Raw genomic sequence first — 19,158 nt, 5'->3', positions numbered from 1 at the left:
CCCCGGGGAATTGTGCTCAAGAAAGAAGGTGTCTCAGTCACTGATGCAATTGACCCTTCATTGTGGTCAGTTAGTTATTGCCTCACTTGACCAGCTCATTGAAAAACTGAGGGCCTTAGTTAAGGGTGCATTGATGACTGGATCAGACCTCGAAGATACCTTCAGCCTGCTGGGCTTACTCTGACAGGTGTAGTCCAGTGGGCTGGGCAGTGGCTTGTGCTTACTGAGAGCGCCTCAGCTCCTTCATGGAATAGGTGGCCAAGGCCGTCCCATGGTCCGAACAGGTCATTTGTTGATGATTCCTCTTTTGTGGAGCAAAGGGGACAATTCTGGAAGTCAATGTGACACAAATGGTAAACTTGGGCTCCCTTAGTGCCGGGGAAGACAATGGCTCCAACCACAAGACTGTCCTTTCGGAGTACTAATTTTGACTCATTACAGACGCATTGTTAATGTTATGTTAATGTTAATGTTAAAGAATGATTTGTAAAGCGCGCGTACACCGATTGGCTTCATGGTGCTGTATTAGGACTTGGCCGTTGCCTATGGAGAAGTCAGTTGTGGGCTTGTGCAAATAACCAGAGGCATATTACCAACAAGTAGCGATAATTATCGCTAAATAGGCTTAGAAACTATTTTTTTATCGCTGCCTATCGCTGGATATGTTAGCGGAGAAAACATGCTATTAGCAACGTTTTTCTCCATTGTGCTAAAATATCCAGCGATGGAGGCGAAATGCATGAATATCGCTGAGAATACAGCGATATTCACCCATTAGCGACAAAATGCTCTTAGCCATGTTATCCACCTCCCATTGGATAACATGGCTAAGAACTGGTCTGAGCAGGCGTTGGTTTTTGGCGATAGCGGAAATATTTCCATCGCTACGCCTGCCTTGCTAATAGGCGATAGCGACATTAGCGACTACTTTCGGTCGCTAACAGGTTGGGTCCACCCACTTTGCATGACATTAGCGATAAATATCGCTAACATGCAAAGCGGGCCCCAAACCGCTCGCTATCGCCTAAAAGCTGTAGCTAACATCAGTTAGCGACATCTTGCTAATAGAGCGATAGAATTATCGCTGCTTAGCGGCCGAAAACGGCCGCTAAACGGGCGATAATTGCCTATCGCCACCCTTGGTAATATGCCCCCAGGTTTTAAGGGATTTCCTAAAACTCAGAAGGTCAGTGCATGACCGTATCTCCAAGGGGAAGGAGTTCCACAGTCTAGGGGCAAGAGCGGCGAATCTGCAGCCTCCCTGACGTTTCCGTTTGAATGTGGAGGTGGACAGGAGCAAGAGGTGAGCTGGTCGCAGGTTGCGAGAGGGGGTGTACCTTAGTATCAAGTTGTTAATGAATTTGGGGCTTTGACGGTGCAAGGATGCAAAAATCAAGCAGCCAGTCTTAAACACGCAGCGTTGAGGGATGGGGAGCCAGGTTGCAGGTTGATAAACTGAGGGCAGTCTGTCAGTCTATTGCCTCCTTCCTGCCTGAAAAGATATTCACTTCACATCAGCCATAAGTCTTTCTAAGTGAACAACTGTTCACCCTGTGAGATGTCCCCATGGGCGGCCATTTTCCGCGCTCCGCACACGAGTCATGTCAAGGCTCAAGGCTAAACATCACACGCCTCCTTTGTCAATGGAGCTCAAGGCAAAGGATGAAACCCCAGTACCTACAATATCCAAAGGGCTCAGTCCTTTGGCAGTGACACTACATCAATCAGGGGAGTCGATCTGTTCACCGGCTCAGCAGCGAGTGTAAGTTTCGGCGCCATCTTTGACCGTCACCGCTGTCTTCCCTAGTTCTCTTCACAGAAGCTTGAGGCTGATTTGGTGACAAATGTCACATTCTTGGTGCTTTTTGCAATGATTGCAGCTCTAGAAATGCAGATAGACCAGTTTAAGGACATTAGCACAGCGTTTTTTGGGCAGAGATGATGTCTATAGTAGGCCTGGGCGGTAAATTCCGTTACGCTCACGGAATTTGCAGAATTTGGGTGATTTTGCGTTCCGCGGAGAATGCAAAATTGCTAAAAATTTCACGACCCGCAGCTTCGCTGAATTTTTTGCTTGTTCACGCTTTCAAAATGCGTGTTCGCGAGATATTTCTCCCGGAGCACGCAAACAACATTCGCAAACAGGCAAAAAGCATTGCGAACACGCAGAACAAGCAATTCCGCGTGCTCGCAGACCTATTGTGTTTTAGCTGAGATTTTATACCGTTTTGCGGAGCTTTGCGTAGTGCGACTACGCAAATTCTGCCTACCCCTAGTCTATAGTTGAAGAAGTAAATAACCACAGTGCCACGTGACCAGTGGTCCTTGGGCTGCTGAAGAAGTTGCCAAATACCTGGTGTAAACACAATGATGACGCCTTGTGTCATGGAAGAGGCAGGAATGACGTGTCTTCTTTCCAGATGCCCCAGCCTAGATGGCCTCGGTGCCTCGCGGGGTAAATAGCAGCCTCCTTGGCCCCTAAAGTGTACCAAGAGTCAAATCTGTGGATTTTTGCAGTGAAAAGGAATTTGAACACATTTCATTAGGCACCCAAGCAGCTTTCAGAGAGAGGCATGGGGGGGGGGTGAGGAGGAGAGACACTGCTTCCCACACAATTGGCATCTGTTGGTAGAAACATCTAGGGTAAAAGGCGTAGAGTCTGAGGTGTGCTCCCCTGGTTTCATTGTCACTGGCTGGGGAGGGGTCTGGGTTTCCCCAAGACATGTGTAAAACTTTAGATATTACTGCGCTCAGCATTGAATCTGCACATTACCAACTGAAGGACTCCTTTTCACAAGGAAACATATTTGATGACATTCCAGCGGGCCCCCCACATTAGCGAACTAATAGCGCCTGGAAGCACACAGATGCAGCACAGCTGGAAGACATATAGTTAGCATGAGCGGTAGTCACAATGAAGCTTTCCAAATTAAAAAGCAATGAAGAAGGGCTGGAGGGGCTCACATTTGTCATCGAAGGGCTCCACGGAAAGTAGCACACCTAGTGCAGTCCCTCGCTACCTGGAAATGAGGCCGAAACGTTTCACACAATGCATTCCTTTAAAGGGGGGGCCCTTCATGTGGGCAGAGGAGCGTCACCCCATTGCTTTCTCGCACTCCGAGAAAGCAGAAGGGTTTGGTTGGGGCGGGCGCTCGGTCCTGCAACAGGGCAGGAGTGAAGTGGCTAACCCAATGCTGTGGGCCCTGACTGTTTGGTCAGCCCTCTGGAGCCGACCAAACCAGTCATGCGCACTCTGCCATTTTCTCCATGTAGGCTGGATGCAGCCTACATAGAGAAAATAGCCTCCCCATAGGCACCTGGCTGGGCGCCATCCCGACCAATCACAATGCTGCCATTACAGCATTGTTATTGGCCTAGGGAGGGGGGGAGGGGGGGAGTCTGCCGGCTTCTTGCAAGGAGCAGAGAAGCAGAGACAATGTTTATTTATTTATGGGATTTTTTGTGCGCAACTAATACGCTAAGGTGTCTAGGCGCAGTGAGATACTCTAGGATACAGAAAAGTCAGGACACAAACTTATTGATTAAAAAGCCAAGTCTTCAAAGCCTTGCGAAAGACAATGAGAGTTGGTGCAGTTTTAATGTACAGGGGGAGTGAGTTCCACAGTAAGGGAGTTGCTACCAGGAAACGTCTGTCTCCCCATGTAGCCGTTCTTGTACGGGGTACAGACAATAGACAACTTGCTGCTGATCTTAAGTTCTTTTTAGGAATGTACACCTGAAAAGCATCCTTTAAGAACTTCGGTCCAGTCTGATGAATGGCCTTATAGGCGATGCAGAGAGCTTTGAATTTGATCCTGCTCTCCACCCTTAGCCAGTGAAGGTGGCGTATGGCTACTGAAGTGGAGTGTCGCCTGGGAATGTTAAGCAGGATCCGTGCGCCATATTTTGGACAGACTGAAGTTTATTCAGGATGTATTTATGCGTGCTGAGAAAAAGAGATTTTCGTAATCCAGTTTTGAAAACACTAAGGTGGTAATCAGTGTTTTTCCTGCGGAAGCTGGTAAGTATGGCATGAGTTTTTTTATCTTCTTCAGCACGAAGAATGCAGCTGAGACCACCTTGTTAACATGACATCCAAAAGATAGCCTGTTATCAAAGATCGTTGAGAATCAAAGAATGTTGGGCCGGATCGGACCAGTGAAGGTACGTTTTTGAAAAAAACTTAAATTAAACCTCCCCCACGTGACCCCCTCCCTGCACAATCCCCCCCACACCGCCCCGCGCACACCCCAACTGCGAGTCATGCCGATGCCGGCTGCGACTGTTTCTTTCATTCACAAAAACTGGCCAACACTGTGGTCAGGCATCCTCGACACGAACGTCTGCCCTCTGGGCACCAGCAGTCTCTAGCCAACTAGGATGTATGTCAACAATACGGCTACTCTACATCACCGCTCTTTCCCCGCAGGGGAGACCCTGAAGGTTGGGCAGGGGCAGAGTCAGTCACGGGTTAGGCTTGAACAGGCCCTATGTTAGTACCTCCAAGATGTCCTTTGGCCTGGGCAGAGCAGGAAGCATGTCAGGATGACGTGACTGACTCCGCCCTGGACCTGCTGGTCTTTGGGGTCTCTGGCCTGATGAATGCTCTCACATAGGGCTCTGCCTGCTCGGGGGTCCTTGTTATTCCAGGGAATGTTTCAGTTTTCAGCCCGCAGCATGTCTGGAGGATAATGTGACTGACTCCGCCCCGGATCTGCTGGTCTGTGGGGTCTCAGGGAATGCATCATTTTTCAGCCACACTGCTCCTACCACATAGAAATTGGAGTAAACGCTTAGCATGGTTTCCCTAAGAACACACGACTAATCCGAATAACCACTGGAAAACACGCATCCCTTTGGTTTCAGAGCAGCGTGTTCATATAGTATAGTGCTTTAATGCCTCATAAGGAATAGCAAGCACTATAAAAATGCAATTACAATACAATATATAATGTCCTGATCCATACTAATACCATAACACTTAGCGGGCGGACAGTCCCCTGTCAGGCAACCACCGTCACTGCCTCAATTCAGGAAGGACCTCCAGACCCGGCTCTTTGAATGAACTGCAGCCGCCCACCCTCTCATCACCTTGAGACCCTAATGGGTGATTAGCCGCGCTCTATAAGTACCCCGAATGATTGATTGAACAGTAGCACATGTTCAATGTTCTCTCTCTTGGGGAGAGGAGTTGGACCTAGGACCTGGGGAACTGGGTTTGAATCTCGGTAATGACGCTAAAAACATCCTGTGATTCTGGGCAAATCACGTAATCTCCCCGTGCCTAACAAAAATGAATGTGTCCTCATGTAACATAACTGGTGCTATGCAAAGTGCTCTGATACCCGATTCGGATTCGGGTCAAGTTCGCGCTATATAAAATTCTGCAAAAAAAAAACATGGAGGCTGCATGATAACACCTTTATACTGCTTGACACTCACACAAGACAGAACTGCATCGGATCACGTCCATCACCCAGTGCTGCACCAGTCCACAGCATTAAACCACCCATCACCAGATGAACAGGCAGAGACTAACCGAAGAGATCCGCCACGTTCTGCTGGCCAATGAAAGGCTGTCATTCAGCCCATCACGGTAGATCCCGACAAGCTACATACTGTGACGACTTCTTGACGTCTCACAATGACAATCAGAAATGGGACGATGTTAACAGAGTCTGTCCCGGCAGATCTCTGTATTATGTCTTATTCCAACAGATGCTGCTGTACTGAAAAAAATACTAACTTTACACTTATCGCTCACACAATTCATCACACTGCTAAGCACTACGTCCCATAGCACTCTAACCACGCACATGACATGGAAACAATTCCCACATATGATAAAGACAACGACCTTCCAAACACATATACCCTGCACGGTGTAGCGTGCTACTCAGGGAAACAAGTGCTTCAACGTGCCATATCAGGATAGTAAGCGCTGTATAAATGTTGCAATACAATACAATACTACCTCCCTTAACAGCTGCATCTCCTGGCGTTTACATCCACAGGACACTCGTGCGGGGTCGTGGGGGGCAGCATGTAGTCTAAGTAAGTAAAGTCTGCCTCTCGCCCCTTCACCTCTCTCTCCACATTCTTCTTAGGCCCTCCATTTTCTCTTCAACTCCTTCTCACTCTTTCCCTGATCTTTCTTTCAATTTATTCTAATTTTTATGTCACACTTTCCCTGGTGCTCCTCAGTTTTTCTCTCTTCCTTCTCCACTCTTCCTTTCTTCTCATGTTTCCCCGAAGTATTTATGTCTCCCTCTGATCTCTTCCTCCCCTTACATCCCTTATTCCAGAGCTCCCAGTTGTATACATTCTCTTTCTGTCCACCTCTTTTGTCACTCTTCACTCGCCTTACTTTCATTGACATATTTTTCTCTCATTCTATCCCATCTCTCTGCCCCACTCCATCATCACATGTGAGCCTCGTTCTCTCTCTCTCTCTCTCATTTGCTCTCTCTCTCTCTCTTTCTCTCTCTGTCTCTCTCTCTCTCTCTCTCTCTCTCTCTCTCATTTGCTCTCTCTCTCTCTTTCTCTCTCTGTCTCTCTCTCTCTCTCTCTTTCTCTCTCTGTCTCTCTCTCTCTCTCTCTTTCTTTCTCTCAGTCTCTATCTTTCACTCTCTTTCTCTCTCTCTCTGTCTCTCTCTCTCTCACTCTCTCTCATTCGCTCTCTCTCACTTTCTCTCTCTCTCGCCTTTCGTCATTCCACATGCTAGCCTCTCTGTTTCTCTCAACTATCTCGCTCCTTCAGTGCAGCGCCAGAGAAGGGCGAGCAGAACCGGACCAGGGCGAGCAGAACCGGACCAGCAGATCCTCCTGAGCAGGAGACAGCGTGATACACAATCAGAATGTAAAGTTCAGCTTTTGGGGTGCCAAGGGGTAACTTTAGGGTTCAGGGTGGGTGTGGGCTTTAGGGGGCCAGGGAGTAATTTTAAGTTTCAGGGTGGGTTAGGGATTGGGGTGCCAGGGGATAATTATAGGGTTCAGGGCTGGTATGGGTTTTGGGGTACTAGGGGGGTAATTTTAGAGTTCATGGTGGGTATGGGTTTTGGGGTGCCAGAAGGACAATTTTAGGGGTCAGGGCGGGTATGGGTTATGGGTGCCGGGGGGGGGGGTAATTTTAGGGTTCAGGGCGGGTATGAGTTTTGGAGGGCAGGGGTAATTTTAAGGTTCAGGGTGGGTGTGGGTTTTAGGGTGCCAGGGAGTCATTTTAAGGTTCAGGGTGGGTTAGGTATTGGAGTGCCGGAGAGATAATTTTAGGGTTCATGGTGGGCATGGGTTTTGGAGTACCAGGGGGGTCCTTTTAGGGTTCAGGGCTGGTATGGGTTTGGGGTGCCAGGGGAGTAATTTTAGGGTTCAGGGTGGGTATTGGTTTGAGGTGCCAGGGGGACAGTTTTAGGGGACAGGGCGGGTATGGGTTATGGGTCCCAGGGGGGTCATTTTAGGGTTCAGTGCGGGTATGAGTTTTGGGGGCAGGGATAATTTTAGGGTTCAGGGTGGGTATGGGTTTTGGGGTGCTAGGGGGTCATTTTAGGGTTCAGGGCTAGTATGGGTTTTGGGGTGCCAGGGGGTAATTTTAGGGTTCAGGGTGGGTATGGGTTTTGGGGTGCCAGGGGGACAATTTTAGAGGACAGGGCGGGTATGGGTTATGGGTCCCAGGGGGGTCATTTTAAGGTTCAGTGCGGGTATGAGTTTTGGGGGCAGGTGTAATTTTAGGGTTCATGGTGGGTATGGGTTTTGGGGTGCTAGGGGGTCAATTTAGGGTTCAGGGCTGGTATGGGTTTTGGGGTGCCAGGGGGGTAATTTTAGGGTTCAGGGTGGGTATGGGTTTTGGGGTGCCAGGGGGACAAGTTTAGGGGTCAGTGCAGGTATGGATAATGGACGCCAGTGGGGTCATTTTAGGGTTCAGTGCGGGTATGAGTTTTGGGGGCAGGGATAATTTTAGGGTTCAGGGTGGGTATGGGTTTTGGGGTGCTAGGGGGTCATTTCAGGGTTTAGGGTGGGTATGGGTTTTGGGGTGCCAGGGGTGTACTTTTAGGGTTCAGGGTGGGTATGGGTTTTGGGGTGCCAGGGGGACAAGTTTAGGGGTCAGTGCAGGTATGGATAATGGACGCCAGTGGGGTCATTTTAGGGTTCAGTGCGGGTATGAGTTTTGGGGGCAGGGATAATTTTAGGGTTCAGGGTGGGTATGGGTTTTGGGGTGCTAGGGGGTCATTTCAGGGTTTAGGGTGGGTATGGGTTTTGGGGTGCCAGGGGCGTACTTTTAGGGTTCAGGGCGGGTAGGAGTTTTGGGGGGCCAGGGGTAATTTTAGGGTACAGGGTGGGTATGGGTTTTGGGATGCTAGGGGTTAATTTTAGGAACCAAGGTGGGTATGGATTTTGGGGTGCCACAAAAGAAAGAGATGGCTGTGGCACAACAACCCTATGGTGTATGAGATCATATGCGGCCTGCTTCCGGCCCCCATGGCTTCTCCTGCGCCCAAGTGTTTCTTGTGCCCCACCTGGCACACATCATGTCGGAGGATCGTGATGACGTTAAAGGACGCCCATGTTTGGGTGTACTTTCTCTATTACCCTCATCTTTCTCACTCTCCGCGTTTTTGTTCTGTTTATTCTGTCCTCTCGTTACCACCGTTCACTAGATATCTTTACCTTGCCCCCGCCCCTCTCCCCCCTCCGATCTCCCTCTTATTCTTTGACCCAGACACGCCCCCCCCCCCAGCACCCCTCGTCGTGGTCTGTAGGAGGGGTGATCTGACCATAGTTTAAGAAGGTCCCGGATTGTGAACTCTCTAGCGCTTACTAAGCGCACGAGTCTTCAGTGTGGTATAGTATCACTGCTCTGTTGCACACTCCGCCCCCTCTGTTATTCCTTGACCCGGACCACCCCCCTTCCGTCCTCCGCAGGAGAGATGATGCACCTTAAAGTGGTCCCAGATTGTGAACTCTCTAGCGCTTACTTGGCACCCGAGTCTTCAGGGTGCTATAGTATGATTGCTTTGTTGCACACTCCGCCCCTTCTGTTATTCCTCGACCCTGACCCCCTGGCCCCTGCCCCGTAGGGGGGATGATGCTCCTTAAAGCGGTCCCAGATTGTGAACTCTCTAGCGCTTACTTGGCACCCGAGTCTTCAGGGTGCTATAGTATCATTGCGTTGTTGCACATTCCGCCCCCTCTGTTATTCCTCGACCCGAACCACCCCCCCCCCCCCCTTCCGTCCTCCGCAGGAGGGATGATGCATGTTAACCAGATTGTGAACTCTCTAGCGCTTACTTGGCACCCGAGTCTTCAGTGTGCTATTGCAGACATGGCAACATTTTAGGGCAGGGAAGTGGGAGATTTTACAATAGACATTGGGAGAATGTAATTTCCCCATTGACTCCTATTGCAGAAAATGCAATTTCAGGCGGGAGACAGCTAAAATGAAGCCATTTTTTGGTTGAAAATCGGGGTTCTCCCGCCTGAATCGGGTATATTGGCATGTATGCTATAGTACCAGTAGAACACATTCTTGAGCCTTCAGATCTGTAGCGGCGTTGTCAGCTTCGGAGAGGTGTGTGTGTGTGTGTGTGGGGGAGGGGGGGCTTGTTGATTTTCAGGTCGAGTACATTTATAGAAAGCGTTTAACCCTTCCAACGCTCGTGCTGATAAGACCAGTGTAGTGGCGATTCAGATCTTTTATATCTGGCGGTGCAAGAAGGATGCCCAACGCAGGTCCAGGAGAGCCGGGTCAGATGCCCAGGACATCCGCTGACTATGTAAATGAGCTCCCACTACATTCATTGCATGTAATATCTCAGGATGGCTCAGTGAGGTGAACGCATGCAGTGATCTGCGGGTCAGGCCTGTAAACTGAGTATGTGTGTGCAGCTATCGGGGTGATAATGAGCGTGAGTGCCCCCCCCCCCCCCCACACACACACACACACACACTCACGGTCTCCCCTGGTTTCAGAGACTCACCCTGGAGCTTTGGGGCGCTACTTGTAGCTGGGTATTTTCGTCGGGCAATGCTCCGACCTCTCACCAGAGGGATGTATGATGCCCCATAAAATAAAGGGGGTGCGTTGGGGAGGGGGGGGTCTGAAGGTTTTGGGGGCGGAAGAGACAAGCACCGGATTGCAGCAGAATTCGTAGCCTTCGCATTCAACTTGGGGCCTCCTAAACTCAGCCTAAGCTCCTGTGAACCCCACCCCAAGACCTGCCCCCCTCAGAAGGAAAAGTTCGCACCCACTGCTAATTCTAAACAGCTCGGTGACCTGCTCTTCCAAGCAGAAAGCGCCTTGAGGCGACTTTCTCTGCACCGATGCGCTGTACAAATACATTCAACCATCCACTGGGACAGTAGCAGTTTTGTTAGGCGCTTTCGTGTAAAGTGTTAAAAACACGAGGTGCGCTATGTTGTTTGTAATTAATGGAAACCAGCTACTTCTAAAAACTAAAGAGGCTTGTGGGTGTGGGCACGGTCTGCACTACTGCTCGACACCCACATAGCAGCAGAGAGGTGTTTGTTACGGGGGGCGGGTGGGGGGGGGGGGGGTAATGCTGAGAGAACAATGGTCCAGGAAGACAGCGTGACTCTGCCCAGGGTCACACAACTAGGGAGGTTGAGATGAGCACCTGAGACTCGTTGCTAAATCGGGAAATTAATCCATGGGTCGCATTTCTCCACAAGAAGTGGGGGGGTGGGGGGGTAGCGTTGGTAGCGTTCGTTTTGTTGCAGCAGGTGCAGTGGCACCGGGCCCCAGAGCCCATTGAAGTCTGGTCTGGTAATTGCTATGTTTCAGGGCGCCAGCAGCACTGACAGTCACAGGGCTCGTTTTCCTTGGCCGTCTTGGGGGGCTGTGAGCGAGGGGGGTCCATTTACGGCTGCCCTCCCGCGGCATGGGTACCGGGCGGTACAGAAGAGCAGCGAGAGGCCAGGTCGGCTCCCGTACAATGTATTTGCGGTGCCGCCTCTGTTGCACCGCAGCGCTAGCGCCTGGAAGTAGAGGGGCCGAATAGAGCGCAGCTGGGCGCGCTCTAGAGTCATGTGCAGTGCATCCGACATGTGTGTGCGCGCGGGGGCGGGGGATGGATAAAGTGTCTGCCTTCTATTAATAAAAGATGCCCGTTCGCCGGAGGGCTGCTGGCTGCATCTACGGGCTGGGCGCGGTGCTCGGGGGTCCCCTGAAACAGAACGGAGCCGGGGTGCACCGGGGTCCCTCTGGGATAAGAGCCGTGTAGGAGAAGGGGGGGCGGCAGCAGAAGATGGCTGTACGAGCTGATGATTGTACCCCCCTCTATGACCAGAGGCTCCACTGCAGCCGAGGGGGCCTGGGAGAGCTGTGGGGTGTGCCCCCCACCCCCTACCAAAGGAGGCGCCCCTGCAGCTGAGGGTGCGTCTGGGGATGTGGGGGGTGTACCATACTCCTGAAGCGGTGCCCCCCGCGGCAGAGAGCGCCTATTGGGCCTGTGAGATGTGCCCCCTCTACTAGAAGAGGCGCCCCGGAAGCAGGGGGTGCCTTGGGGCAGTGTGGCGAGCCCCTTCAATTAGAAAACATGCCACTACACCAGAGGGGCCTCTTGGCGCTGTGGAGTGTGCCCCCTCAGTGCCACTGCGGTAGAGGGGTGCCTTCGTTTGAACCCTTGGGTTCTTCCCCATCTATGACAAGGGGTGCCCTGAGCAGAGGGTGATTCTGGGGGCTGCGCCGCAGTTATCCCTCGGACTGCCCCCACCCTCATCGTGTAGTGCCTTGAAGCAGTACTGCCCAGCGTTAAACGCAGCAGAGGTGTGCCTGTACACTTGGGTGTGGAGGGGACCGAGGGGAGTCCCCGCCACACGCGCTCCGGACTCTATTAAGGGCCAGGCAGGGTCCGTCCGAGACTCCCAGACATCGGGGTCCAGTGCCGGCGGGTGGCGGGCTCGACGAGCCCTGATGGGGGGTGTGTGAGAGGCCGGGGGTCTCTCCTGTGCGCTGCTTGCTCCATCTATAGTACTGCACCCTCGGTGGCCCCCTCCCCACCCCCCGCCAGTGCTGCCGCCTGGCTTCATCCACCTTCAGTGCACTGTGAGAGTCACAGGTGCAGACGGCTGTGGAGACGCTCACCAGATAAAGATCTATAAGCATCAGTGTCTCTCGGAAGAGACGAGTGCTGGTGCACAGCGGGTGTGTGCCCGCTCACACCCCCCCTGGGTGAGAGGTGCTCCCAAAATGACATCCATATCACACTCCCTGTGGGTCCCAGCCGGGGCCACTGAAATGATGTGGCAGGGACGGACCAAGTTATGCGGCGAGGTGGACCAAATTAAGCGCCAAGAAAAGGCACACTATTGTTCGTAAATCTGTAAACTATGCAGAAGATGATGGTTTATGCTTCAAATCCGGCTAATCCATAGTTATGCGCAGGGCTCAAGTCCTGAAAAAAGAAGCGGGGACTCACCAAGTTAGGCAGATTGGGTGTGACATCGCCGCTCCTGACATTACACTGTGACATCACAGGAAGTGATGTCACTGTGGGTGACATCACAGGAAGTGGCATCACTGGGCATGACCACATATGGCATCACAGGAAGTGGCATCACAACCAATGACCTCACAGGAAGTGACATCACTGTGCATGACATCACAAATGGCATCACAGGAAGTGGCATCACACCTAATGACCTCACAGTGACATCAGATCATAAGGCTTCACATATGTTTAGCAGGTCGATCATGAGTACATTTTTAGGGCATTACAATAATTAGGAAATTAGATTTTGCATTAAAGTTGTACCAAAATATTGGTGCAACCTAGACACGAAATCCAGACACGAAATCTGCGCCTCAACTTATACATTTATGCTTTTTAAACCCTGCCACAAAGAAATTGGCAACAAGGAGAAACGTGGCAGTAAATCTGTTCTGCTTAACAATGAATGATTTTTAAATCTCTTATGGGGTTAAGGCACCTGCTGCATAGAGCTTTCTGTGTCAGCTAAATCTCAGGGAATAACAATAAGGGTAAAATAAAATTGGAGGACAGTGTATTTTCTGGAGAGATCTCAGTTTTTCTAGCCCTAGTTTTAAATCAAAGTAGCATAGAGGGTTAATATATCTCTCGCACAGCACAATATGCAACACGCATATGACAGATGTTTATTTCATGTAAATGGGGTTACAGCTTTTAAGACAGTAATCCTTTTATTACTTGGAGTTCACACACTGTAATTCTTCTAATATAGCAGAGTGAGCTGTGAAAGACACGTGGCTCTGACACCTTGTAACCCTGTCTTATGTACCGCATCTTTTATATTGATGTACACACACATGATTTATTGTCAATGTATAATCTGTACGTGTGATGTAAAGCGCTGTGACGCCCTACACTGGGATTATTAGATGCACTACTCATCCCCAAGCAGGGTGTCGGACCGCTTAACATCACACGCAGATAAATACCAATTTAAATACCACTACTTTGTCTCTTTTGCTTTATAGTGCTTTGCACTACTGGAGTGCTGAAGCGCTATAAAAGAAATAAAACACCATTGTGGTATTTAAATTGTTATTGTGTGTAAGTATTGGGGCGGCCAACACATCTGACGTTCTTCCAGTGCATGTATACATATCTCTTCTACACAGGGACTGAACAAGGTCCAAAGCATGTGTCTCTCGAGTGCCTGTGAAGTGACGCGGGCCAGGTGTATGGAAGGGTTTTACCCACTCTGTGTCTATGGGAAGATATGTTCATACCTGTGGCCCAAGATGTGAGCCTTTGATTCCCCTCCATTGCAGCCAGGTGTGAGGCTCACCATCAGTGGTTAATTTGTAAAATTGAAAGTGCAGGGGCTCTCCTCATGAGGCAGCGCTATCAGGAGAAACGTGCTGAGTCAAACTGCCTCCTGCCTAGAGTCCTGGAACTTATTATTCTGGAGGGGACTTGGCCTAATGGCCCCAGCTGCTGATTTTGGAGCCGGAGAACCGGGTTCGAGTCTCAGCGGGGCTCAACTTCCTGTGATTCTGTGAAAAATCACCTGCCTTCCAATGAGTGTGTCCTTAACTGGTGCTATGGGCACCGGTGCTAAGGATTAGGTGCCGGTTCTGAGCATCGGAAAGCACCTGCTCAAATTAAGCACTGCTCACCTTGCTCTCAGCCAAGAGGCGCCAACAAGTGTGGGTGCAGCTTGCATCTGATCAGCCCCCCACCTGCAGGGGGCGCTCGGAACAAAAGCAGACACCGTGCAGGCGCTGCTGAGAGAGCCCCGGTGTCAGAAATTGAAACCGGGACAAGTGCAGCAGATTTCTGTGAAAATAGTGTGTAGACGCCGTCTACACCCGACACGAGCCCGGGTTATGTGGAAAGCACCGCAGAATCGCAGAATTCCAGTCTCCCTGGTCCCCGGGCAACCGGCAACGTCAGCCAGGGCGCGAAGCTTGACACCCTGGAAGCCCACTGCATGGGGTCTCTCCTGAGCACACTCCCCTGAGTGACCCCTTCTTTTGGGGTCACTTCCCCTGATCCCCTGACCACTGTTGGACTACTCCAAGCACCCTGGCACCTTACCCCTTTAAGATTGAAGGGCTGGCAGGAGTGAGTGGGTGAGTGTGTGTGAGTGATTGAGTGAGTGTGTGTGTGAGTGAGTGAGTGAGTAAGTGAGTGCGTGAGTGAGTGTCTGTGTGAGTGAGTGAGTGAGTGTCTGTGTGAGTGAGTAAGTGAGTGCGTGAGTGAGTGTGTGTGTGAGTGAGTGAGTGAGTGCGTGCGTGAGTGAGCGAGCGAGTGAGTAAGTGAGTGCGTGAGTGTGTGTGAGAGTGAGTGAGTGAGTGAGTGCGTGCGTGAGTGAGTGAGCGAGTGTGTGTGTGAGTGAGTGAGTGAGTGAGTGTGTGTGTGAGTGAGTGAGTGAGTGTGTGTGTGAGTGAGTGAGCGAGTGTGTGTGTGAGTGAGTGAGTGAGTGAGTGTGTGTGTGAGTGAGTGAGTGAGTGTGTGTGTGAGTGAGTGAGTGAGTGAGAACTTTGCACCATAGCACGACTCAAAATGAAATCACTAAAATAATGCGTTTTCTGCTTTTACACCCCGCCATTCATTCCCTTATACAACACCCGCTGCTTTATAGCTAGGCCGGGGCAACATAGTTTTTTTTAATCCGTTAATAGCATGAAAACGGCGATCACGTTAAGAAAGTGTTTCGAAGCCTTACTGGCGGTAGAAGGCACTATACAGATAAACATAACACACTGCAGCTACCTCCTGCTCCTCCAGCCTGAACGGACTGATCTCTCCCGTATGTTTTACATAGTTCTTCACACTGCCTGGCAGATTTCTAAGCGCTGTCGGCTTTTGTGAACAAGAAAAGAGGAAAACGGAGTGATTCGCCCAGGATCACTATGTTATGGGCAGTTACAGGCGCCGGGAGTAGAGAGCCCACGTTCTCTTTCTCAAACTCGGCAACGTATCCCCGCCACTACCTCCTCAAAAGGTAGAGTGGTACAGATACTCGTCTGCGCTGTTCCAAGGCGCTACGAAGTGAACCAAAAGCAATCATTTGGCACTATAAACTGTACACATTCACATAAAAGCGCTCTCCAAGCCTTACCTTTCGGTGCCATGTTCCTCTTCCGCAGGAGCTGCTCACAGGTCAGGTTCCAGGCGCTAGCATTGCCGCTGTAGCTGGCGGGCGGCATAGCGCCCTGACGACACAGCAGGTCCATCAGGGCGCTGTTGTTTTCCCCCAGCCTCAGCAGGGAGCTCGAGTTCTCCCCTATCCTCAGGAACTCCATGGCTCTCTCTTCTCAAAGACCACAGGTTCTCAACAATAAGTTCAAAACCAAGAGGAATTAAAATAATGAAGATATTGTCTGGGGCGGGCGCTGCTCCCTCCGGCCAGCTCGAGGGAGGAAGAGAGAGTTAATCCAGTCCGAGGCTTCAAAGTGCTTTCACGGCTCGCGACGGCAACATGTCTTTTTTATTCTCTGCATTTTTCGCTTTTAATTTAAGCAAACTTTAATCATTTGAATGGCTGGCGCTGCCTGGCTTCACGACTCCCGGGGCTGGTCCCCCGCTGCCCCTGGCTCTGCTTTCCTCCAGTCCTTCAGATCAGTTTCCACAAAATAAAATACAGAGAACAGGGGACCCCAAAAGCTGAAGGGAACCACGTCTACACTACGGGGCCAAAGCACAGCAGAAAACTACTTTTAAAAGAGTTTCAAAAAAACAAGAAAAAACACAAATTCTTCTGCTTTTGGGGGAAAAATATGCTGCGGCTGTCAGAAAGAATTCTGCACACTGTGGGGTGTCACTTTTATGTGGCAGGCACACCCATGGAGGGATGCTGAGAGCAGCTACCCAGGCTGAGGTGGTCCCTGGCTGCCTCCTCTGGTCCTGTCTCTGAGCCCACAGAGATGCACTGGCGGTGGGGATGCGCTGGCCAGGGGGTCCACTGTCCAGCTGCCTGCGTCCTGTCCGTCTGTCTGCGTGTGCAGTGTGTGCAGGTGCAAGGCAGGGCTCTGTATTCCAGCACACACGGGCGATGGAGGAAGAGGCGCTTGATCCGCAGGCGCAGCGCGCCCTCTGCCGGCGGCCGGCGGGATGGCAGCTCTTAACCACTGCCCCATTAGCCCAGCTCACTTGAGACTTGATTCAGCGCTTGTTTTTCCTTCTTCCAGAGAGCTCCTTACGGGGCTCCGCTTTTGTTCCTTTATTTATTTAGCTCACAGTTTACTTTGCATTCAGGAGGCAATAGCCATAAAGGTATAAATAGCTCTGCATGCACATCTGCTGTACTGCCTCGCAGAGGCAAGCTGGTAAACACATGCTTTGTCGAATAATTGTGGAAGCCGAGCAGACGATCACAGGATTCTTGGAATACTCCCCAATTTGTGATTAATACGATGCAGTGATTTATATACAGTGTGCTGGGACGTTTTCGTACAACCTAAAGGCTTCTTTTGCGGCAGGGTACACTCAACCGTTCATCTTTCTTAGGTAGAAGAGTGGATTATGGAATTGAAAACACCTGTTAAGTACAGTGCTAAAAATGGCACATAATACTGTGGGATACCCTGTGTAAACATCTCAGGCGGAAGGCAGGCTTCCTTTTTTGCTTCTTTTCAGCCAGAGACACTTTAAGAGATGGCAAAGGGAGCAACTGCCCAGGGCCCCAACATCCCAGTGGGTCCCATGGGAATGTGAGCTTTCCATCTCGCATCTATCTTCCCCCCCCCTCTCACCTTCTCTCTGCTGCCTCCACCTCTGCCTCTCTCTGGAGCCCCAGGCAAGACATAGTTCTATATTTTTAATCAAAATATTCTTGGATTTAGGGAAACATCGTTTACAACGCACACGTTACAACACCTATCATTACAACAAATGTTTTATAACGCAAAATCCATTACAACGCATGTCTTTACATCCAATAATCCATTACACCGCATTCCCCAAAAGTAACGCCCCCGCGGAGTTAGAATAGTAATTGCGTTGTAATGGATTATGCATTATAACAATATGCGTTGTAACGACATGTGTTGTAATGGATTTTGCGATGCAAAAAAATCGTTTTAATGACACGCGTTGTAACGCGTGCATTGTAAAGGGTCATATTCTTGGATTTAACATACTGGCAAGGCACAGTAGATATTTTCAACCTTATACGGGCAAGGACTATTTCAAAGGTTTTTAAGTGACCACTTGCTGAAATTTGTTTGGCACTATGTGGGCTTGATTTGGCATAAAATGGATAATAAGTTCAAAGTTGTTCAAAACAGGATCGCCCCAAATATGCCTTGCCTGATAAATCTTTAAGACAACACTGCTTTCAACAAGGCTGAGCCTTTTACTCTGTTGTTAGGGTGACCAGAATTTTAAAGTAAAAAACCGGGACATTTCACAAAATAGAAGAAGGACTACAATATTACTTCAAGCGGAGAGAGCGCTCCTCAGTAGAGAATTACAGAACAGGCAGTAAGAACATACATCAAATGCCATTTTTAAACCCAGTAGCTTGCCTGTTAATTAAATTGCTTTTTTGAAACAACTGCTAACCACCCCTGCTTTGTAAAACATAAAAAACACCTCCCACCGTTTTCAGTTGACCCTCTATAAAAAAAACGGGACATGAGCTACATTTCTTGAAATTTGCTGGGACGACTGGTTAAAAACTGGGACCGTCCTGGCAAAACGGGGACGCATGGTCACCCTATCTGTTGTGCCAAAGTCTGCAGCTAGTCTTTTCTTCTGTACCAAACACAGCGCCATTCTTTATTGTATTGTAATTGCATTTATATAGCGCTTACTACTCCTGACGGGGCGTCAAAGAACTTTTTCGGCGAGTAGCCTGCTACTCCGAAAACCTTAATGGATTAGTGTTGAGTTAGTATAGTGAAATATGAAAGTAATTTGTGTGGTGGATAGGTTAGTCAGTTATTTGGATTCAGAAGGATAGCAAAAGAATAGAAGAGGGAAAAAGGTTTGCATTTATATAGCACTTTGTTACCTCAGATGGGGTGTTGAAGTGCTTTTTTCAGAGAGTAGAACGATACTCCTGAACCCATAAAGGATTAGTGGTAAATTAGTATAGTGAAATATGACAGTGGTTTGAGTGGTGGATATTAGTCAGTTATTTGGATTGAGAAGGATAGCGGAGGCATAGAAGAGGGAAAAAGGTTTGCATTTATACAGCGCTTGTTAGAAACACTTTCTTGGCGAGTAGCACGCTACTCCGGAACCCATAAGGATTAGTGGTGAATTAGTATTGTGAAATATGAAAGTAATTTGAGTGGTTTTATCACAACGCCAACACAAAGGGCTTAATGTGTGTAGATTGTTGCCAGTGGTTGACACCAACACTCATTTTTGTTGACCACTTTTATCATGAGACTTTGACCAGAGTAAGAGAGAGAAAGGCAGAAATGGAGGGGAAAAGAGTGACAGGAAAGCAATAATAAAGGGTGAAAGGGGAAATGGAGGAATGAAAACAAATCTGTGAGAGTGAGATAAAAAGACAAGAAGCATAGGATGGTGGAAGAAAGAGGATAAGGTAAAACCAAGACAAGGACACCCTGGTATTAATCAGACCTGCATTCAATAACGCCGACCAGGAGCTCCTGGTATAGTTTGTTCCACAGCAGAGCCAGTGATGACAGCCCGTCTCTTCCAGCCTTTTGTCCATGCTGGAAGTCTGTCTCTTGCCCTC

At 49.7% G+C, this 19,158-nt stretch overlaps 1 protein-coding gene across 1 annotated transcript in view; it reads right to left on the bottom strand.

Moving 5' to 3' along the window:
• The window catches only part of CCKBR (cholecystokinin B receptor), a 332,174-nt gene extending 315,719 nt beyond the window's left edge, over positions 1-16,455 (bottom strand). Inside the window, exon 1 of the mRNA XM_078658711.1 lies at positions 15,565-16,455. Within this exon, the coding sequence (XP_078514837.1) occupies positions 15,565-15,748 (184 nt within the window). The 5' untranslated portion in view covers positions 15,749-16,455. The remainder of the gene's footprint in view (positions 1-15,564) is intronic.
• Positions 16,456-19,158: the final 2,703 nt, after the last annotated feature.

Source organism: Lissotriton helveticus, chromosome 8 (genome assembly GCF_964261635.1).
Source record: "Lissotriton helveticus chromosome 8, aLisHel1.1, whole genome shotgun sequence".
Classification (NCBI taxonomy): domain Eukaryota; kingdom Metazoa; phylum Chordata; class Amphibia; order Caudata; family Salamandridae; genus Lissotriton; species Lissotriton helveticus.
This window is presented reverse-complemented; position numbering and strand designations above follow the sequence as displayed.